The following is a 20,266-nucleotide window of genomic DNA, read 5'->3' as shown; positions in this document are numbered from 1 at the left end:
TATCTCCTCCAGTGCCGTCCATGTTGCAGCAAATGTTGAGAACTCGTTCTTTCTGATAGCTGAGTAATATTCCATTGGAGATGTCCACATCTTAATCCCCAGGACCTTGCCTTACATGGCAAATGGGTGTTCTTCCCCCCACAGTCGAAGAAAGCCTTGTAAATAGCCCTGACCCAGATCAAGAGCATGCGCACTGGTGATTTCTCCCATCTGGTCCTTGGGGCACAGGCTCAGGGCCTTGTTGAATTCATGGAGAGGGTGTGCTAACCTCTACCTTTCCGTTCCAGCCTCACCGCCTTCCTCTTCCCCCATTGCCAAGCCCTGGACTCCTCACCCATCCCCCAGCCTCCCTTCCCGGGCCTGCTCCCCCTCCCCCAGACGGCCGGGCCCTGTCTACCTCACTGCCCTCTCCATTTCTTCCCTATCTTCTTTGCAGAAGCCTTTGCCCCTGTTCCACAGTCAACCAAGCTTCTCTATTCCACTCCACACTCCAAGACCACTCTATGGCCCCCTTCCAATGTGCAATTTTAGTACCAAGGGTTTTGCAGTAGATTAAATACCCACATAGGAAAACCCAAATGAAACCATGAAATCGCATTATGCATACAGGACATGAAATCGGGGAGGGGCTCCCTGCACGTCACCTTCTGCCTGTGTCTTCTGTAATTCCTGGTGTGGACAGGCGGACAGAGCAGAGGTGAACAGGGCCCTGCCCCAAGCTTGGCTGCACTCACTGCGGCTCCCATGGGCTGCTGCTGGCTGGCCTGAGCCTGGCCTGATCTCTCCCTTGGTGTCTGGCTGACAGCTGGGTCACCCCCTCACACTGGTTGGGGTGGCCATGCTGCTTGGAGACTGTAACTGCATGGTTCACAGAGCCCAAGGAGACCCTGGCACACTCAGTTCACAGCCACCCCTTCGCAGAAGGAAGTCTAAATGGGGACCACATTGGTGGCACGGGATGACTAGTCGCCTGTCGTCCATGTCCTGTCCAGAGCCGCCTCTTTGCTCAAGCATCTGTGATGCTCCCTCAAGCCTTCTCTGTCTACGGGGAGCTTGGCCATGCCGCGGGCAGTCCAGAGATGCCAGAGTTCGCTCAGGGGGAGCAGCTGGTGGAATTAGTAGTGGGAAGGTGGAAGCAGGTGGGTCACCCCCAGCCTCCACGCTCCAGGGGCCGGACATGTCTGCACGTCGGCTCCCTGCAGTCTCCACCGCCCCTGCTGGAATCGAACCCCGGTTCCCACAGCAGCAGTCAGCTCACTAGCACACCCCGCATGGCTTTCCTCCCTCCCTGCTCCCTTCCCCCTACTTTTTGGGAATCCCCTCTGAATAAACTGTTCAGAGCCTTGTCTCAGGCTCTGCATCTGGGGGAAGCCGAGGTAGAAAAACAGCACCTGAGGAAGCAGCCCTTCTAGAAGCGCATCTTCAAGACACATCTATTTAGTTCCACAACAATCTCATTTTAAAACTGGGAGTTTTAAAAGATGGTGTTGTAAGCGCTAACACGACACAGTTCCTTGGTTTTAAATACTTCCCTTCCCCCCACCACATCTCCATTCTCCATTTTGAGAGTCACCGTAGAGCTCATTTTAACGCTCTGTACCTGTGCTAGTGGGTTCCCTCTGGAGTTACTTGCATATGGTTCAGACGCTCCTTTGGACCTTCACCCCAACCAGTCCCCGTTGACCGGTTTCCCTTGTGTTTATTGTGAGTTTTAAAATCCACATTTTCCTCTCGCCCAAAAGCTAGTTACTCAGTAGACTGGATTTTCTAATACTCGCCCAAATTTGCAATATTCTCTAGATTTGGCCCTAATTTCTGAGTCATGCTTGGGGACAGCGCTGATGTTCCTACAGGGAGGAGCATTCTGAAGGAGGTCTGCCCTCCCGGGCCAGAGGCCACCAGCGCCAGCCCCCGCAGAGCAGAAAGATACGCCCGCCTACCTGGGCTGATCTCAAAGAGGTGCTTCCCTGCGTCCTCAGGGCCAGGAAGAAGTTCAGTCACCCGGGTCCCTTGTAGAGAAATAAATCCCTGAAACGGAAGAGACACACACAAACACGGGAGGCGTGAGATGGTGGGAAAACGGCTCCTGGAGAGAGAGCGCAGGGCTGCGGGGTCAGGGGCACGGCCCTCCAGGCACTGGCTGGGCAGACTGGGCACCGCAAGGAGCCCGCGTGGGGCTCCTGGTGGAGCGGGGTGTGTGCTGTGGTTTACATACACAGTTGTAAGAGCTCTGCGCACAGGCAGGGCCAGGATTGCCTGGAAATGTTACTCCCTGGTTAAGGCTCAGAAACACAAATCCGGAGCAGGGGGGAAGGCCCCCAGCATCCACACCCCCTCACTGCCTTTCCAATGCACCCATCTGCAGCCCTCCGGGGGCCTGAGTTTTAGGCTGTAGAGGGTCAGGGACAGGCAGGCTGGCACCCCGAGGCTGGCTTCTTGTATGGAACTGGCCCCGAGCTGACAAGGGAGGAAGGGTCAACAGATCGTGAGTCCAGCTCTGCTCTCTCCTGGTGGGTAGGATTTTATTTCTTGCTCAGTGGGAGTCAGCTACCACGCAGGACGTACCCAGCACAGATCATGCCGCCATGCGCCTGGGGAACCCTCCGTGTCCATGACAGGGGATGGGTCCACCCTACTCTCTGATGCTAGAATCCCGTAGTCAGGATAAAAGATGCAGGGAAAGAGCACGGGGTGTAGGGACAGGTATGTGGGTTTGAGTCTCAGCCCTACACTTCTGGGCTGTGTGACCTCAGGCACACCACTTAACTTCTCTGAACCCCAACTTCCACATCGGGACAATGGCACCGTAACTCCCACTTCTCAGGGGCATTGAGACACTGGATTTCTGCTCAGGGGGTGCTGCTCAAGATGGGGTGCTGTCACAACCACCTTTACGCCAGCCCTTTTCCCACCCAAGGGCTAGGCGGGGCCTCCCTTTCTCTGTTAGTGACGGACTGCTGCTGTGGCTTCTCTTCATTTCGTACATGTGCAGATTTGTTCATTTGAGACAGCAGGGGGCTCTGACTATACGTTTTTGGCTCTCTCCATGAGAAACCTGTTTTGAACTCCATTCCTGTAGCCTAACTGTCTGGGTTCAAATCCTGGCTCGTTACTTACTGGCTATGTGATTTCAGACAAATTGCTTAACCCCTCTGTGCAACCTCACAATTCTGTTATTCGTGAAGTAGGAATAATAATAGTACTTTGTGGGGCTGTCGTGAGCCTTGACTGGATGGGGACTTGGGATTACAGCAGCGCCTGGCACATAGCGCAAGCATCCTCGCACCTGCATTTGCCCAGATGAGGGGTGTGATCACGTTACCTCCCGCTCCCAACTCCTGCGTGTGCTCACAGAGCGCTCATCTTTCCACGCCATCTTTTCCAGGCAATCCCTGGGTTTACCCGGGTGACTGGAGCCTCTCCATGGCTGCTGGCGTCTTATGGACAGACCTCTTCTCACAGAAGCAACGTAAAGGCAGGACCACATCTTTGCCCACACAGACTTGCTTTAGAGAAATGACAGCAATAAACCAGAGAACCAGCTGGTAATTGCTGTAACTGAATTATCAGTTACTTTCTTGCGAGGGAATCTGGAGCCACTGGGAATAAATTAGGAGTGCGGCCCCAGGGTGGGGGAAACGTGCTCATGAGAGGGTGTGGACAGGATCCATTGCTGGCTAAGGGGATGGCTTCTGGTGTTTGCTGTTTCAGTAACCGTGTAATACCGGGCACGGTGCTTCATTCCTCTGTGCCTCGAAACCTGTCATCCATAAAAAGAGTAACATTGCTGACATGGACGGTACTTTCTGCTCCAGGTCCATAGAAAAGCAGAAATAGCTGCTGTTCAGAGACCTAGTTCCATATGCCAGGCTCTTTGTTGAAATGATTGGATTTCACCTTCTGGAGTCCCCATGGGGTGGGGACTACTATTCTCATTTCCTGGATGAGTAGAGGGAGGTTGGAGAGGTAGCGCAAGCGGCAACTTGTCCTCCTGCTGCAGGGGCAAGCCGGGGGTGCACCCAGCCGTGTCTGACGCTGGGGCGTCTTGCCTCTCATCTGTGGTAGCAGCTGCGGGCTGACTGTGTGCAGGAAGCTGTCGTGGCGAGCCAGCCTGTGACTTCGGGACCCACCTTTCTCCTCTCACCTGGGGAATCCCAGTGTGGCCCCCAGCACAGCAAGGGGACGTCAGAACCGGCTTTGGGCCGTCCAGATCCCTCCTGCCTGCACACTCGGAGAGCGGGCTTTGATCCTAGTGCTGTGGTCAGGTGCTGGGTGGGGCGCGGGGTGGGGAGAGGGGCAGGGAAGCCAAGGCAGTCTGCTTTCCCATTCCTCTTGTGACAGTAGTAAGACACGGAAGGGGTCCATCGGAAGCCCTCAGTGGAGATGTTCAGGGCAGGTCTCAACCTTGGGCAGGGCATCAGAATCATCTCTGAGCTTGTCAAAGCACAGAGCACCGGGTCTGGGGGCGAGGGGGGGCGGTGCTGGCAAATGTTGAGCCACAGGCTCTCTGAGAAAAATAAGGCCACCAAGTTTGTAGTGTTTGCCAACTTCTGTGATAGAAATACCTGCACCACGCTCTCCCCCCCCCGCCCATGGCTGATTTTATACACTGATAGAACACAGAGACAAGAAATCAATAAGGATATAGATGGGCTGAAAGAACACCATCAACTCACTTGACCTAATTGCTGACCCCCTCCAGAGCAGAACAGACCTTCTTTTCAAAGGCACAGGAAACTTTTTACTATCATGGCCATAAACAGGTCTCCATAAAGGGAAAAGAATTTAAATACAACACATGTTCTCTGTTCACAATGGAATGAAGTTAGAAATCAATAACAGAAAGTTTTCTGGAAAATCCCCAAATATTTGGAAATCCCATTAACATACTTCTAAATAATCCATAGGTCGAAAAAGAAATGAAAGAAGTGAACAGTACTTTGTACCGGATAAAAATGAAAACATGCCACACAAAAATTTGTGAAATGCCTTTAAAGAAGGACTTAAAGGGGGCACCTGGGTGGCTCAGTTGGTTAAGCATCTGACCCTTCATCTCAGGGTCTTGATCTCAGGGTTGTGAGTTCAAACCCCAGGTTGGGCTCCACACTGAGCATGGAGCAAAAGAAGTACTTAAGGGATAAGCTGTAGCACTCAATACTGATATGAAAAGAAGAAAGGCCTCTTAGGGCTTCACCTTAAGAAGTACACAAAGAAAAGCAAGTTTAACCCAAAGTAAAAGAAAGAAAAAATGAAGATCAGAGTGGCTACAAATAAAATGAAAAATAGAAAAATAATAGGGAAAATCAATGAAACCAAAAGCTGGTTTTTTGACAAGATCAATACAATTGATAAGCCTTTAATCAGACTAGTCAGGAAAAAAAAAGGAGATTACCAATATCAGGAATGAGAGAAGTGACCACACTATAGAGTCTTCAGATATTAAGAGGATAAGGTAATGTTAAGGACAACATTGTGCTAGTAATCTGACAGCTCAGATGAGATGGACCAAAAAGACAGAAACTACTGAAGCTCACTCGGGAAGAAATAGCCAAATAGCCCCTATCTCATGCAGAAATGGAATTTGTAGTTAAAAATCTTCCCGCAGGGGCGCCTGGGTGGCACAGCGGTTAAGCGTCTGCCTTCGGCTCAGGGCGTGATCCCGGCGTTATGGGATCGAGCCCCACATCAGGCTCCTCCGCTATGAGCCTGCTTCTTCCTCTCCCACTCCCCCTGCTTGTGTTCCCTCTCTCGCTGGCTGTCTCTGTCTCTGTCGAATAAATAAATAAAATCTTAAAAAAAAAATCTTCCCGCAAAGAAAACTCCAGACTCCGACGGCTTCATTAGTGAATTCTATCAAATATTTAAAGAAGTACTACCAATACTACCCAAACTTTTCTTGAAAATTGAGAAAGAGGACCCACTTTCTAATGCATTTTATGAGGCCAGCTTTATCTTTATATATAATAGCCAGCCAAAGGCATTACAAGGAAAGGACACCACAGATTAGAATCCCTCGAGAACATAGATGCAAAAATTCTCAGCACGATTTTAGCAAATCAAATTTAACAATGTATAAAAAGGAAAATACATAATGAGCAACTGGGGTTTGTCCCAAGCATGCAAAGTTGGCTTAACATTCCAAAACCCATCAATGTAATTCACCATATTAATAAAGTAAAGAGGAGAAAAGATATGATCATCTCAATAGATGTAGAAAAAGCAACTGAAAAAACTCAACATCCATTCCTGATTAAAAATCTCAACAAGTTAGGGATCAAAACCAACTTCCTCAACCTGATAAAGGGTATCTTTGAAAACCTATAAGCTAATACCCCTACTAAAAGTTCTTCCCCTAAGACGAGGATCAAGACAACAATGTCTAAATTCTTACCACTTCTATGAAATATTGTACCGGAGTCCTAGCTGCTATAATAATGCAAGAAAAAGAAAAGTTGTCCAGATTGGAATGGAAGAGGTAAAAGTGCTTTCACAAACAACATAATTGTCTATGTAAAAAATCCGGTGAAAACCTACAGAAAAAGCTGCTAGAACTGATAAATGAATTTGGCAAGGTTGCAGGGTACAAGAGAAATGCACAAAACTGAATCATATCTCTAGATACTAGCAATGAACAATTGGAAATTGAAACTCAAATCCATTTTTAATTGCATCAAAAATAGGAAATCCTTAGGGATAAATACGGCAAAAGACATTCAAGAACTGTAGGCTGAGATCTGTAGATCGTCGCTGGGGGAGATGAAAGAGGGTATAAACAAATGGAGAGATACACTGTGTTCATGGGTGATTGTTCAGACATCAATTCTCCCCAGATTGGCCTCTAGATTTAATGCAATTCCAGTCAAAATCCCAGTGGGTGTTTTGTAGAAATTGACCAGCTGATTCTAAAATTCATATGGAAATACAGAGGACCTACGATAGCCAGACAATTTTGAAACAACAACAAAGTTTGAGGTCTAATACTGCCAGATTTCTAGACTTATTATAAAGTCACAGTAATCAAAATATTGTGATATTGGTGTCAAGACAGACAAGTAGATTAATGAAACAATAAGAAGTTTATATATATATACATATATATGTATATATATATATATATATATATATATATATATATAAACTGATTTTTGACAAAGGCACAAATGCAATGCAGTGGAGAAAGGATAGTGTCTTCAGGAAACGGTAGTGGAACAAACCCATGTTCGTGTGTAAAAATAATGAACTTTGATCCATGGCTCACATCATGTCACATATGTTCGAATGAATCATAGGCCTACATGTAAAATCTAAGACTGAAACTTCCGGTAAATGACCTTTATGACTTTGGATTAGGCAAAGATTTCTTAGATGTAACATCAGAAACACACTTCATGAAACAACTAGTTGGTAATGTGACTTATTTAAATAAAAACCCTGTGCCTTAGAAGTTACTAAGAGAATGAAAATATGAATTATGAAATAAAAGAAATGAAAGTAAGAGAAAATATGAGAATGAGAAAGTATTTGGAAGTCATGTGTCTGATAAAGGACTTGTACCTAGAATATATAAAGCACTCTCAAAATTTAATAATGAGGAAACAACCCAATTTAAAAATAGGCAAAAGATTTGAACTGATACTTTACCGTAGAAGATATAAGGGTGTCCAATAAACTCACAAAAAGATCCCCCGCATCACTGGGCATTCTCATACACTTCTGATGGGGTGATGATTTGATAAAGCCGTTTTGAAAGCAACTTTGCAATTTCTAAAATAATGTTAAAATAAAAATACCCCTTTAACCTAGTATTGAATTTTGCACATTTGTGCCAAGGAAAGACAAACACATGAGGATACATGTACAATGATGCCCACTGTAGCATTATTTTCCTTTTTTTTTTTTTTTTAAAGATTTTATTTATTTATTCGACAGAGATAGAGACAGCCAGTGAGAGAGGGAACACAAGCAGGGGGAGTGGGAGAGGAAGAAGCAGGCTCATAGCGGAGGAGCCTGATGCGGGGCTCGATCCCACAACACCGGGATCACGCCCTGAGCCAAAGGCAGACGCCCAACCGCTGTGCCACCCAGGCGCCCCTAAAATAAAAATACCCCTTTAACCTAGTATTGAATTTTGCACATTTGTGCCAAGGAAAGACAAACACATGAGGATACATGTACAATGACGCCCACTGTAGCATTATTTTCCTAACAGAAAAAGTGGAAAACAATGAGGGAGTGGTTCAATTATTTTGGGTACAGCCTTCCAGAATGAGGTAAATACAAAAGGCTTCTAAGCGGAATTGTCCAGTAAAAAAAAAAAAAAAAAAAAAAAAGGAGCCCTAGAAAGTAATTGTACAGCCCCATCCAAAGTGCTGTTCCTAGCCTCTCTCAAGAGCCCATAAGGTCCTAAGCACACAGAAAGGCCCTGACAGCTTGCAGTCTGGGACGGAGTGGTGAGGCGGCTTTATGGTTTGCCCCACAGCGCTGGCATCAAAAATAAGGAAATTAAAAAAAGAAACAAAGGCAGTCAGATCATTCACAGGGCACTGCCCATGCCTGATGGCTTGTTGTCACCTTCCCACTGTCACTCCCTGACGAATGCTCCTCCACTTAACATGTCAAGGGCCCGGCCAGCCTGCCCCACATGACCTCAGCCGGGAAGTCCATCTGTCATTCTCAGGCAAAGGACAGTGATCTCCCTTCTGCAAACATTAGAGTAGCAGGTGTCTCAACTTCCCCAACCAGACTAAAATCTAGTGATGGCCACCCTCCGAGCCCTCTGACTAGAGTGCACCAGCCTCTGCCCAACTCCCCGTCCCCCTAAACTCCCCCCACCCCAGGCTGCTGCAGCTTGCTGGGCAAAATGATCCCTCTTGCAACAGATCCCAGGAACCCCACTGGTCTGGAGGCCTCAGCTTGGCTCAGGGGGACAGTGAGGGGAACAGGAGCAACAGTGACAAAGATTGCTGTTCATCTGTCTCCATTCAGTTGTCTCACCCCCACGATTTACTCACGTTGCAAAAAGGCAAGCAACGGTGACATGTTAAGTCTGGGGTGGGGTGGGGTGGGACAGTCATGCACACCACACAGCTGTGTGCGTCAGGCAGATCTGGTTTCAATCCTGACCCCACTGCTAATCAACAGGAAGCATGTGAACAAGTTTGCCTCGCCCAGCCTCAGTTTCCCTCTCTTTTCAGTGGGGTTCTCTGGGAATCAAGTGGGACAGAGTGAGCAGAGGGCCTGGAGTGGGGCCGGGCTGTGGCAGGCACCCAGGACGGTTTTAGTAACAGCTTACCGACTAGGGCTCCGGCAAGACAGGAGAGCCTCAGTTTCCTCCTCTGTCATGGGCCGTGTTTTGAAGATTTCATGAGCTAACGTCTGGGCAGCACTGGGTACAGTGCCTTCCAGAGTAAGTGCTGTTGTGATTTGTGAATCATTTCATAGCCAAGGAGTAGAGTCCGCTTATGACCATTTTTCAGGGGTTAGAATACATATAAACACTTAAAAATCATTTTTGGGGTTTATAATTATTGTGACATCATCACTTAGGTGGGACTCAAGCAGCTCCTGGGCTGAGCCCTGGGTTTCTTACCTGTAAAAATAAGGCTGTTAACCTCTGTCCTTTGCTGCCCGGGCTAGTGCTTTGTAAGCACTTAAGGCTGAATGAATGGGAGTAATTGTCATGATTATTATTGTAAAGAGGATTTTGGCCACTATACCGGTTGTTCTGGGAACAACCCTTCCGGCAATAATACCATGGCTTGTGCCCTCAAATAAGGTCTGATGTAGATTCAGGAGTCCCGGGATGGTGAAGGCAGGGTTCCTCCTTCACGGTTTCTGATGACAGCCCTGTGGGGACCTCCCGCAGGACCTGGGATGCCTGCACTCCTACCACTGGCCTGAGTTTTGGGGTTCGTAATAGTCCTGAGAACTTCATACTCTAATTGAGCTCTCTCTCCAGCCTGATCAAAGGCTGGTTCTCTGGAAAGTCTTCATTTTTCACCCTGTCTAGAGAAAGACTGTCTGAAGACCCAACTTCTGAAATGCTCCTTAGCAAGGACATGATAAGATTTTCCACCGGCAGCATCTTGGAAAATTGCAGACACATTTCAAAAAGCAATCACTCAAGGTTCCTTATCTTCTGTAATTCTGATTGTGGCCTCAGATCAATCTTAAAAAGCCTTAGCCTCTGACACCCAACCAGGAACTGAACCACTCTGAATTTTAAATAACACAGGTCAGAATGAAGTTCAGTGCCAAGCAGGGAACATCCTCCCCTTCCTTATCACACAAGCCTGTAACCGTGGCTATTACTGTCTAAAATGCAGATATTAAGGAGGGCAACCTAAAGTTGGAGACAAATTGCTTCTTGGCTGGAGCACTTTCCCTCCCTAGGGGGTTGAGATGAGTCACTTGTTCAGCCGATGTCTTTGCTAAGGATTTGGTCCCGAAGCTTCTCCCAGCAGATTCCAGAGTGATGCTGCATTTGGTGTGCCCCACATGTCCCCACACCCTGCTTTACCTAGTCTCCCCAGACAGCCTGTCAGTAGGTGTATCCTGAGGGACAGCACTGTGTCCTCCAGCAGGAAGCAGGGGTTTTGGGGGCTCAGCACCAGCTCCCTGCACTTTCCCAGCTGACCACAGTCCCTGAATCCCTTACCTGTGGGGCCACCCAGCCCAGGGCCTAAGCTCATGAAAGTGGATCCAGCTGGGATCCAAGGGTGAGCCTAGGGCCTGGGGCAGACTTGTAGCTCTAAGCATGGTGTCTGGGCTGGCCCCTAGGAACCCTCCGGCCTCATAGCTAACAGCCAATCCCATCCCCCAATGGAGTGTCCTTTGTGTGCGGGGTGGGTCCTCTTTCTGAGCTCCTGGTTTTCCCTGCAGTTCGTTAGTTCTGTGCCACTCCAGGTTCCTGGTCTAGACCCCAGCCCAGATCATGTACCCCTGACCTGCACTGAGTCATTTCTGGGGCCATCCCTTTAGGTGGTCCCATCTCCGTGGATCCTTAAGTCTTGCAGCAGGTGGTGGGGTTGAGGCTGTGCCCTGGATCCTCAGCTAACACCTTGCTCTGCCTGGGTGAGGGCACCTTGGGCTCGGCCTCTCACCCTGGGTCCTCCTCATCACTGTGGGCATCCTAATGCCTGTGAGCAAGTTCATGGGAACGAAATGCGACGCCATGTTGGAAGGAGTCTGTGCAAAGCCAGTGCTCATGAGATTTGGTGTCCTGGCCTTGCTGGGTCAGACCCACAGTGCCTGTGGATGTTGAGTCGTCTTTTAGGGATACAGGGGAATTAATGCTTGTGACCAGTGGACTAGCATGCTTAGACAGGGGCTTTCCTGAACTTTCCCGTGGTGACAAAGCTCTGGCCAGGGGGACTGGGCAGGAGTGACCTCCAGCTTTCTCTCCTTTCTGCCTGCTAGGTCAGCCTTGGAGGCCTCGATAGACAGATGAGGCTGCCACCTGGTCCACAGCAAAAGATACATTTTTTATTGTGTTTAGGTGCTGGGATTTCAGGACCACTGAGCATTGTTTATTGTAACTAATTAGAAGTTATTTTGAAAAATTAAATTTAGATAATTTTGTCCCAAACTGCTTACTTGGCCACACACACAAACGATTTAGAATCATGGTACCATTTAAACATTGTATTTTAATGCAGGTAAAGCTGTTTAATTAATAAAGATTATTCTCTTGCTCCTCTGATTGGATGTTGGGAGGGAAAGGCAATGAGAGACCAGGCCCATCTACTTATGAGGAGGCATGGGGGAGCTGCCTCAGTCTCGTGGTCTGATGCACTGAGTGGAGCTTGGAAGAAGGTCTGGGTTCTGGTCTTGAGCTGTGATGGCCATTTAGTACCCCCTTCCTACCTGACTTTTTGGACTGGAGCACTGGAAGGAACCAGCAAGGCTGTAGGTCACTGTGAATGAAGGGTCAGGGCTACCACCACAGTCCCTGGCAAATGTACAGCTTGTGTAGGATCTCCCCTGGACAGAACATGAAAAGGACCCCTCTTCAGCCTTGGCTCACTGGACCCAATGGCAGGCCACTTTGCCTCCTTAAAATACCTGGTTTTCCAGGTGGAGGGGTTAAGGGAGAAACAGAGATAAGTTCAATCCATCGGGAGCCCAGGGCACTTGCTATCTCCAGTAGAGGGCCGATGCATTCACACGGGGACCAGCCGCCAGCTGCAGGAGCTCTGAGGTTCCCAAGGGGAGGGGTCTTCACTGGCCACCCACCTCTTTCCAGTATTTTCTCCAATCCAGGACTTGGGTAGATGTTGGGGTAGATTTCTTACCCTGTCCTTAGCTCTTTGGAGCCTGCCTGGCGGGTCTGGAAAAGCCTCTGCTTCTCCTTCGGAACTGGAAGCCTGACGGTTGGGGGGGTGGGGACACAGCGCTTGTCTATAGCTGGGGGTCTACGGCATTGAACCGTAAGTGTGCTCTTCCATGCGGTTGTCACTGCCATGTTTCCAGCCTTCTGTCCCCATGACAAACAGGCTGTCCCAGAGGCTGACCCTGCCTGCTCAGCCTGGCCCATGTTCAGAGCACGCTTCCTCAGAAGTTTGTTTCTGCTGGGAATACACACTATTGGCATGTGCTAATGCTGGGTCCAGGGGCTCACCTTGAATGAGAGGGGCCCTCCCTTGGCTGGACATGGTTTGGTTCTGTCTTACTGCCCTCGAGACCCTGCAACGAGTGCTGTGCTCCGGGGCACATGGTGCCTCTGAGAGCGGCCACTGTACTGTTTACTGGAGAATAGGTTAGTCTGAGAAACACGGTAGAGAGTCCTATGCACTGACCTGTGCCCGGCTGCCCCACTGAGAGGACGGCTGCCAAAGGGCATGGGCTGTGTTTGCTGAGAAAGTCACACCTCATCCCGATCCTCTCAAAAGCTGCTGTTCAGAATATCATTCTCAATGGGGAGAAACTGAGAGCTTTTCCCCTAAGGTCAGGAGCACGACAGGGATGCCCACTCTTACCACTGTTGTTCAACATAGTACTAGAAGTCCTAGCTTCAGCAGACAACAAAAAGAAATGAAGGGCATTCAAACTGGGCAAAGAAGAAGTCCAATTCTCACTCTTCACAGATGACATAATACTTTATGTGGAAAACCCAAATACTCCACCCCCAAATTGCTTGAACTCATACAGGAATTCAGCAACATGGCAGGATATAAAATCGAGGCACAGAAATCAGTTGCATTTCTATACACTAACAATGAGAGAGAAGAGAAATTAAGGAATTGATCCCATTTACAATTGCACCAAAAAACATGAAATACCTAGGAATAAACCTAACCAAAGAGGTAAAGGATCTGTACTCTAAAAACTACAGAACATTTATGAAAGAAATTGAGGAAAATGAAATGAGGAAAAAGAAATGAAAGAACATTCCATGCTCATGGATTGGAAGAGTAATATTGTTAAAATGTCTATGCTGCCCAGAGAAATCTACACATTCAATGCAATCTCTATCAAAATACCATCAACATTTTTCACAGAGCTGGAGCAAATAATCCTAAAATTTGTATGGAACCAGAAAAGACCCCAAATAGCCAGGGGAATGTTTAAAAAGAAAACCAAAGCTGGTAGCATCACAATTCCTGACTTCAAGCTTTATTACAAAGCTGTGATCACAAAGACAGCATGGTACTGGCACAAAAACAGACACACAGATCAATGGAACAGAATAGAGAGCCCACAAATGGACCCTCAACTCTATGGTCAACCAGTCTTCAACAAAGCAGGAAAGAATATCCAATGGAAAAAGACAGTCTCTTCAATAAATGTTGTTGGGAAAATAAGACAGCCACATGCAGAAGAATGAAACTGGACCATTTTCTTACACCATACACAAAGATAAACTCCAAATGGATGAAAGACCTAAATGTGAGACAGGAAACCATCAAAATCCTAGAGGAGAATGCAGGCAGCAATTTCTGTGACCTTGGCTGCAGCAAATTCTTGCTAGACACATCTCCAAAGGAAGGGAAACAAAACCAAAAGTGAACTATTGGGACTTCATCAAGATAAAAACTTTTGTACAGCAAAGGAAAACAGTCAACAAAACTAAAAGGCAACCTACTGAATGGGATAAGATATTTGCAAATGTCTTATCAGATAAAGGGCTAGTATCCAAGATCTATAAAGAACTTATGAAACTCAATACCCAAAAAACAAAAAAATCCAGTCAAGAAATGGGCAGAAGACATGAACAGACATTTCTCCAAAGAAGACATCCAAATGGCCAACAGACACGTGAAACAATGCTCCACATCACTTGGCATCAGGGAAATACAAATCAAAACCACAATGAGATACCACCTCACACCTGTCAGAACAGCTAAAATTAACAATTCAGACGTTAGTGAGGCTGTGGAGAAAGGGGAACCCTCTGACACTGTTGGTGGGAATGCAAGCTGGTGAAACCACTCTGGAAAACAGGATGGAGGTTCCTTTAGGAGCTAAAAATGGAGCTACCCCTATGACCCAGCAATTGCATTACTAGGTGCTTACCCCAAAGATACAAATGTAGTGACTTGAAGGGGCACCTCTACCCCAATGTTTATAGCAGCAATGTCCACAATAGCCAAACTTTGGAAAGAGCCCAGACGTCCATTGATGGATGAATGGATAAAGAAGGTGGGATATATATATATATATATATATATACAACAGAATATTACTCAGCCAACAGAAAGGATGAAATCTAACCATTTACATTGACATGAATGGAACTGGCGGGTATTATGCTAAGCAAAATAAGTCAATCAGAGAAAAACAATTATCATATGGTTTCACTCATATGAGGAATATAAGAAACAGCACAGAGGACCATAGGGGAAGGGAGGGAGAAAAGGAATAGAAAGAAATCAGAGAGGGAGACAAACCATGAGAGACTCTTAACTATGAGAAACAAACTGAGGGTTGCTGGAGGGGAGGGGAGGGGTAGGATGGGGTAACTGGGTGACAGGCATTAAGGAGAGCACTTGATGTGATGAATACTGGGTGTTATATGTAACTGCTGAATTATTGAACTCTACCTCTGAAACTAATGATGTCTACATGTTGGCTAATTGAATTTAAATAAAAAGGAAAATACAAGAAAAAAAAGCTGCTGTTCATTCTGGAAATGCTCCCTTCATTCTCAGGGGCCCAGGCAAGGCAGCAGTCCTACACAGACCCTCCCAATCTCCCCCATTTTGCTCAGCAGTCTACTAATGTATTAAGGAGCTAGAATGCCCCAAATATAATTAAAAATAAGTTATTCCGGTCTGAACAATGAATAAAATATATTTTCCACGCTGCCTCAATGTCATTTGATTCTTTTTTCTGCCTAGTAATACACAAAACTAGCAATTTACCCATCAGTCTCGTAGCTATTACTGTAAATTAACCGGGTTCAGTGGAAAGCCAAAGGATTGATTATAAGTAGGAGACACTTAGGTCCTGTAGCTAATACCCGTGCTGACTTAAGTGAGCAGACCCTGAGAGAAGCTCATTTCATTTGCATCAACAGTCAGGCCACACTCAAGGAAACACAGATGTCCTCTGGAGAAGGCGAAGATGCGTTTTGCAGGCAGTGACACTCTGGGTGCAAAAGAATTTGGGGGCAGCCAGACTCTTGTCACTTGCGGTTTATATATTCTTGCGTGTGTCATCAGGCCCCTTAGGGTCTTAGTTTTCTTTGCCTATGACAGTGGCAAATACTGCCCTGTAATAAGTGGTAGGTACTCACAGGTGTTGCTGGCCTCCTTATTCTCGGGGCCCGCTTCACAACCACCGCACGATAAGCCTTAAAACACACATATTGGGATGATTCCTTCAATCTTATATTTTTCCTTCACATGTCAGATGCAGGAAAAAAAGAGGGTTTTAACTAAATATTGTTTAAAAATTGTTTAAAAACAAGTTGGCTGCCGTTACCAATTTGAATTTATGAAAGACGTTTCTAGTTGATTTAAAATAACTGACTAGAATTTTCATTTTGATCTGTTTAATAGTGAGGAGTTATATTTCTCAAACAGCTTCAAAAATATAAAGCCTCCTTTTAAAAAACCCCACAAATTCTGACGTTTGATCTTAAATAAATGACTTTCTCTTTCTATAAGACTCCAATGAGTAATTCTTTGCGGAAGAAGCATTCCAAGTTGTCCCTAAGGACATTTTACACAAGAAAACATTTATTGTTTAGTTTTTCCTCTGCAGCACACGCGGTAATGTTACTACCCGTCCCCAGTTAGCTCACGGCGACCTCGAAGGCCCCGTGGAGGACACCTGCTCAGTAGCTCTTGCGTTAACCTGAGGCAGCGAGCTGGCTTTTGCTGTATTTCAGCACCTTTCCGTCACCCTCGTGTGTCCCTTCTGAGCGCTCTGGGATCGACTGGAATTCGCTGTGGCAAAATCTATGGGAGCAGCTAAGGAAGTCATTAGTCACTTGCTCTACTGTGCACAGAGAGTTGCAGGTGGAAAGTAGGAAGCAGGAAGGGAAGTCAGGCTCTCCAGAAGTTCTCAGAAAGTCAGGGGCAAGTTCACTAAGCCAAAAGTGACCAGTTGGAGACACCAGCTGCGAAGGTCCCATGGCATCAAGGTCTGCAGCCATCAGCTCTCTTGCCACTAACCGTGTCTCCATGACGACCCTGGCCAGTGCCACAGTCCGAGCGCTTTACCAAATGGCCACCCAAGACCGAGAGTGGCGCCAACAGCAGGAACTCCGGGTCAGACCCCTGGAGCTTGGCTGCTTCTTCAGCCTTGTGTTCAACTCATCCAGGAAGGAACTTCTGCAAACCACTATGGTTTGGCTGACTAGCTATTGTGTCTCCATTTCTCTTTGCCTTGTACGGTCTTTGTTGACCTTTTGGCTTTGAGAGTTGAAGGGGTACTCGGAGATCATCTCTGGCCAACTTCGCACTTGATGACCAACTCTCTTCGAAGCCAACTGGCGGTCTGGCCTCGGCTAGCACAGCACCAGGGACCGGAGCTCAGCCCTAACCAGCAGACCACTCCACTGGCACAGAGGGTTCTTCCCATATGGGGGGACATGATGGCCTCTGTGTAATTCTACTTGTCCTGGCTACAGCTTCTGGAAGTTCACAGAAGAGATACAGTCTTGTTCACAAGAGGTGCCTGCCTGAACTAGTGCCCTTCTCAGGATTTGTCTTCTCCAGATGATTTATTCAGTGTGTCCCTCTGTGGACAGGCGTTCAGAACCCTCGCCATCTTGGCTGTCCTGCTGCGCTGAAACTGTGGTGCCTCGAGGGGCTATCATGTGGCAGTTGTGACCTGGTCTGCCCAGAGCTGATTGGGGTACTGTTAGTCTGTACTGAGCTTTGAAGCCAATTAAACTCTTAACTCTGCCTCATTCGAACTGTTCTTAATCTAGGTCTCTCTAATCTGTGAAATCAAACGATTTTTTTGAACCAAAGGGAGGACTTTATATTTTATCTTAACAATTTCCCGTGAACCCAGCCCATCAAAGTTATTTTGAATCTCAATGCCATTTTCCACCTTTACGGTCCCTCCCACCTCTGCAAATTCACCAAGAGTGTCTTTGGTTTTTTAAAGTCATCAAAACACACCACAGCATAACGACCAAGACAGTGGAGTCTGCAGTCAGATCATTTAGTTTTAGATCTTGGTGCTCGTGTTGTCTAGCTTTATGTTATCTTAGGCAAGTCACTTCACCTCTCTGTGCCTCAGTTTCCTTCTCTGGAAAGTGAGGATAATGATCATTCCTCAATTGTTTCAGTCAATTATTGCCGTAGAGCAAACCACCCCCAAAACTTAGTGGCTTGAAAAACTGATTTTTTTTCATTACTTCTCATGACTCCGTGGCCCAGAATGCAGGCAGGATTCGCTGGCAGTCCCACTCCCTCGGCCCAGTCCACGGTCACTCCCTCAGCTGTCTGCAGCTGGTGGTTGGGATGGGCTATAAGGTCCATGGAGGCCTCGCCCCATCTGCCTGGGCCACGTGGTGTCTCTCCTCCGGGTTTCCTCTTCATCGTGTGGCCCGCTCAAGCATTCTCACAGCGTGCAGCACATTCCCAGAGCCAAAGCAGAAAACGCCTGGAGTCTCAAGGGCCGAACCTGGAACTTGCCCAGATCACTTCTGTCTCATCAGGGACAGAGGAGGGGAACTAGATTCCAGCTCCTGTTGGGAGGAGGAGTGGGCACTCAGGGAGTGCAGGAACAGGTGGTGGCCGTGCTTGGAGACGATCTTATCATGTACCTTGTACAGTGGCTGTGAGCATGACAGCAAGTTAGAGAGAAAGTTCTTAGAACCATAGCTGGTTCATAAGGCATGTTAGTGTTCGTTTTTATGTAGATTCAAAGCCACAGAGTAAGGCAGAGCCAAGATCAGGGCCGTGGTCCATGCCACAGGACTCCTCTTGCTTGGCTGGGCTGGGTGGCTTGCTAAGCCTTCACTGGGTAGAGCTCCCCCCAGGAGAAAAGATCACCACTAGGGGATTACCTACAGGTTGAATCTCAGGGCAGCCCTATAAGGTAGGCATGGCTAGTCTCATCTCACACCAAGGAACGAAGCTCAGAGAGGGAAATTCCTTCTCTGATTACTAGCTAGAAAGCAGTGAGGCCGAACTCCAAAAACCTGTCTTTCTTCTCTATCATGTGGGATTCTGTAAAACGGCTGCGGGGGTCCAGACACCGGGTGCCCAAGGCAGTCCTGACACCCACTGGCCTGGATTCCTAATTGAAGAAGGCAGTGTGGACCACACGTACGCTTGCTCTCAGGGAGCCTTGCTGATTCGGGTGGTCCTCACTTTCTGGATCTGTCCCCTGCTTTTCACATTTCATTTTAGAAGCCTTCTTAACACTTCTTGGAGTTCTTCTATTTTAGGTCCCTCTCCAAGGACGGACAAATCTTGTCTCTGAGAGTTTGGGCAGCATTGACACGGCCACCACCAATTTCCATTTCCGACCCTTAGTGCAGCCAGGGCCCCAGACACCAACCAAAGGTGGGAGCAAGGGGGGGCTTCAGTGATCTCCCCACATCTGCAGCACATGGGTGGTATAAACGGGATTTGAACCCAGGTTCTCTGATTCCAAATATGGAAAATTATAGTACGCAAGCTTGCACTCCACCTCTTGGAGCATCAATTTCTCCATCCGTACGATGGAAATGACTTGTACCTGCCCCGGTAAGGTTGCTGAGAGGCTCGAAGGAAATCATGAATGTTTATTCAACAAGTGTTTACTGAACTTCTACTTTGTGTCAGGCACTGTTCTGGACACTGAGGACCAGATATAAACAAGACAGACAAAATCCTGACTCTGATGAGCTTACATTCTAATAGGGGAGGCAGTCCAATAAGCCCCTTGCCAACCATCAGGCATTTTCCAAAAATAATGAAATATTTTCCTACTCAGGATCCAATACAAGGCTGGGGCAGAATTCACTCATTCATTCCATTTATTTCCTTCCCTCCCTCCCTTCCTCCCTCCCCTCCCCTCCCCTCCCCTCCCCTCCCCTCCCCTCCCCTCCCCTCCCCTCCCCTCCTTCCTCCCTCCCCTCCTCTCCCCTCCCCTCCCTTCCCTCCCTTCCTCCCTTCTTTCCTGTAAGCGTCAGATACTACCGAGCCTCAGTTACTTGGCCCTGCGCTGGGTGGTGGGAAAAAAGAAGGAATGAGATCAACGGAGGCCCGGCCTGAATGAAGTTTACAGTCCAAAACAGAGAATGGACATCAAGCAGAGGCAGTGTTACAAGACAGCAACAATGCAACAATAGCAATCAGCATGAGCCTCGCCTTGGGCTGGGTTGAGCAACAGCTGACAACCTATGAAGGAGGCTCAGTTACCGCACGCTAATCCAATGCAGCCGAGACAGATTTACGAGGTCTAGACGCGAAGGAGCATCTGACGCATGGGCTGCCCCCTGACTTGCTGTGAGCATAGAATGGGCTCTGACCAGCCTGACAGCATCTTGATTAGAGCCCCACACAGGGCTGAGATAAGGGCCGTGGTGGGTAGAGTCTGACGTAGGTGGACACATTAAGCAGCCCAGCAAGGAGCTGCTCCCTAGCTGTCCCGCTGCACATCTGGGACTTCAGGCGCTATGGTACCGTCCCCGTCAACCTAGGCTGATGCCAGCCCCCCGCTTCCCTCATCAAAAAGTCCAGGCACCTTCTCCATGGGCAAGGACCCGAGGGACCAACTCATGACAGTATCGCTTTCCCTGTGATGTACACATTTGGTACATATTGGTACATAATGGCTGAGGGTAGGGATGACTGGCTGCATGCTGGCACATTCC

At 47.7% G+C, this 20,266-nt stretch overlaps 1 protein-coding gene across 3 annotated transcripts in view; it reads right to left on the bottom strand.

The window, feature by feature from the left end:
• ARHGAP22 (Rho GTPase activating protein 22) overlaps nucleotides 1–20,266 on the bottom strand; it is a 138,631-nt gene that overhangs the window by 86,659 nt on the left and 31,706 nt on the right. For all 3 annotated transcript variants that reach the window (XM_045809897.2, XM_045809898.2, XM_087862952.1), the window contains exon 3: nucleotides 1,941–2,028. In XM_045809897.2, coding sequence (XP_045665853.2) covers nucleotides 1,941–2,028 — 88 coding nt within the window. The remainder of the gene's footprint in view (nucleotides 1–1,940; nucleotides 2,029–20,266) is intronic.

The sequence above is a fragment of the Ursus americanus genome, chromosome 6 (genome assembly GCF_024610735.1).
Source record: "Ursus americanus isolate L20-20 chromosome 6, mUrsAme1.1.p, whole genome shotgun sequence".
NCBI classification, from domain to species: Eukaryota; Metazoa; Chordata; class Mammalia; order Carnivora; family Ursidae; genus Ursus; species Ursus americanus.
Note: the sequence above shows the minus strand (reverse complement) of the source record. Positions and strands in the feature narration are given on the sequence as shown.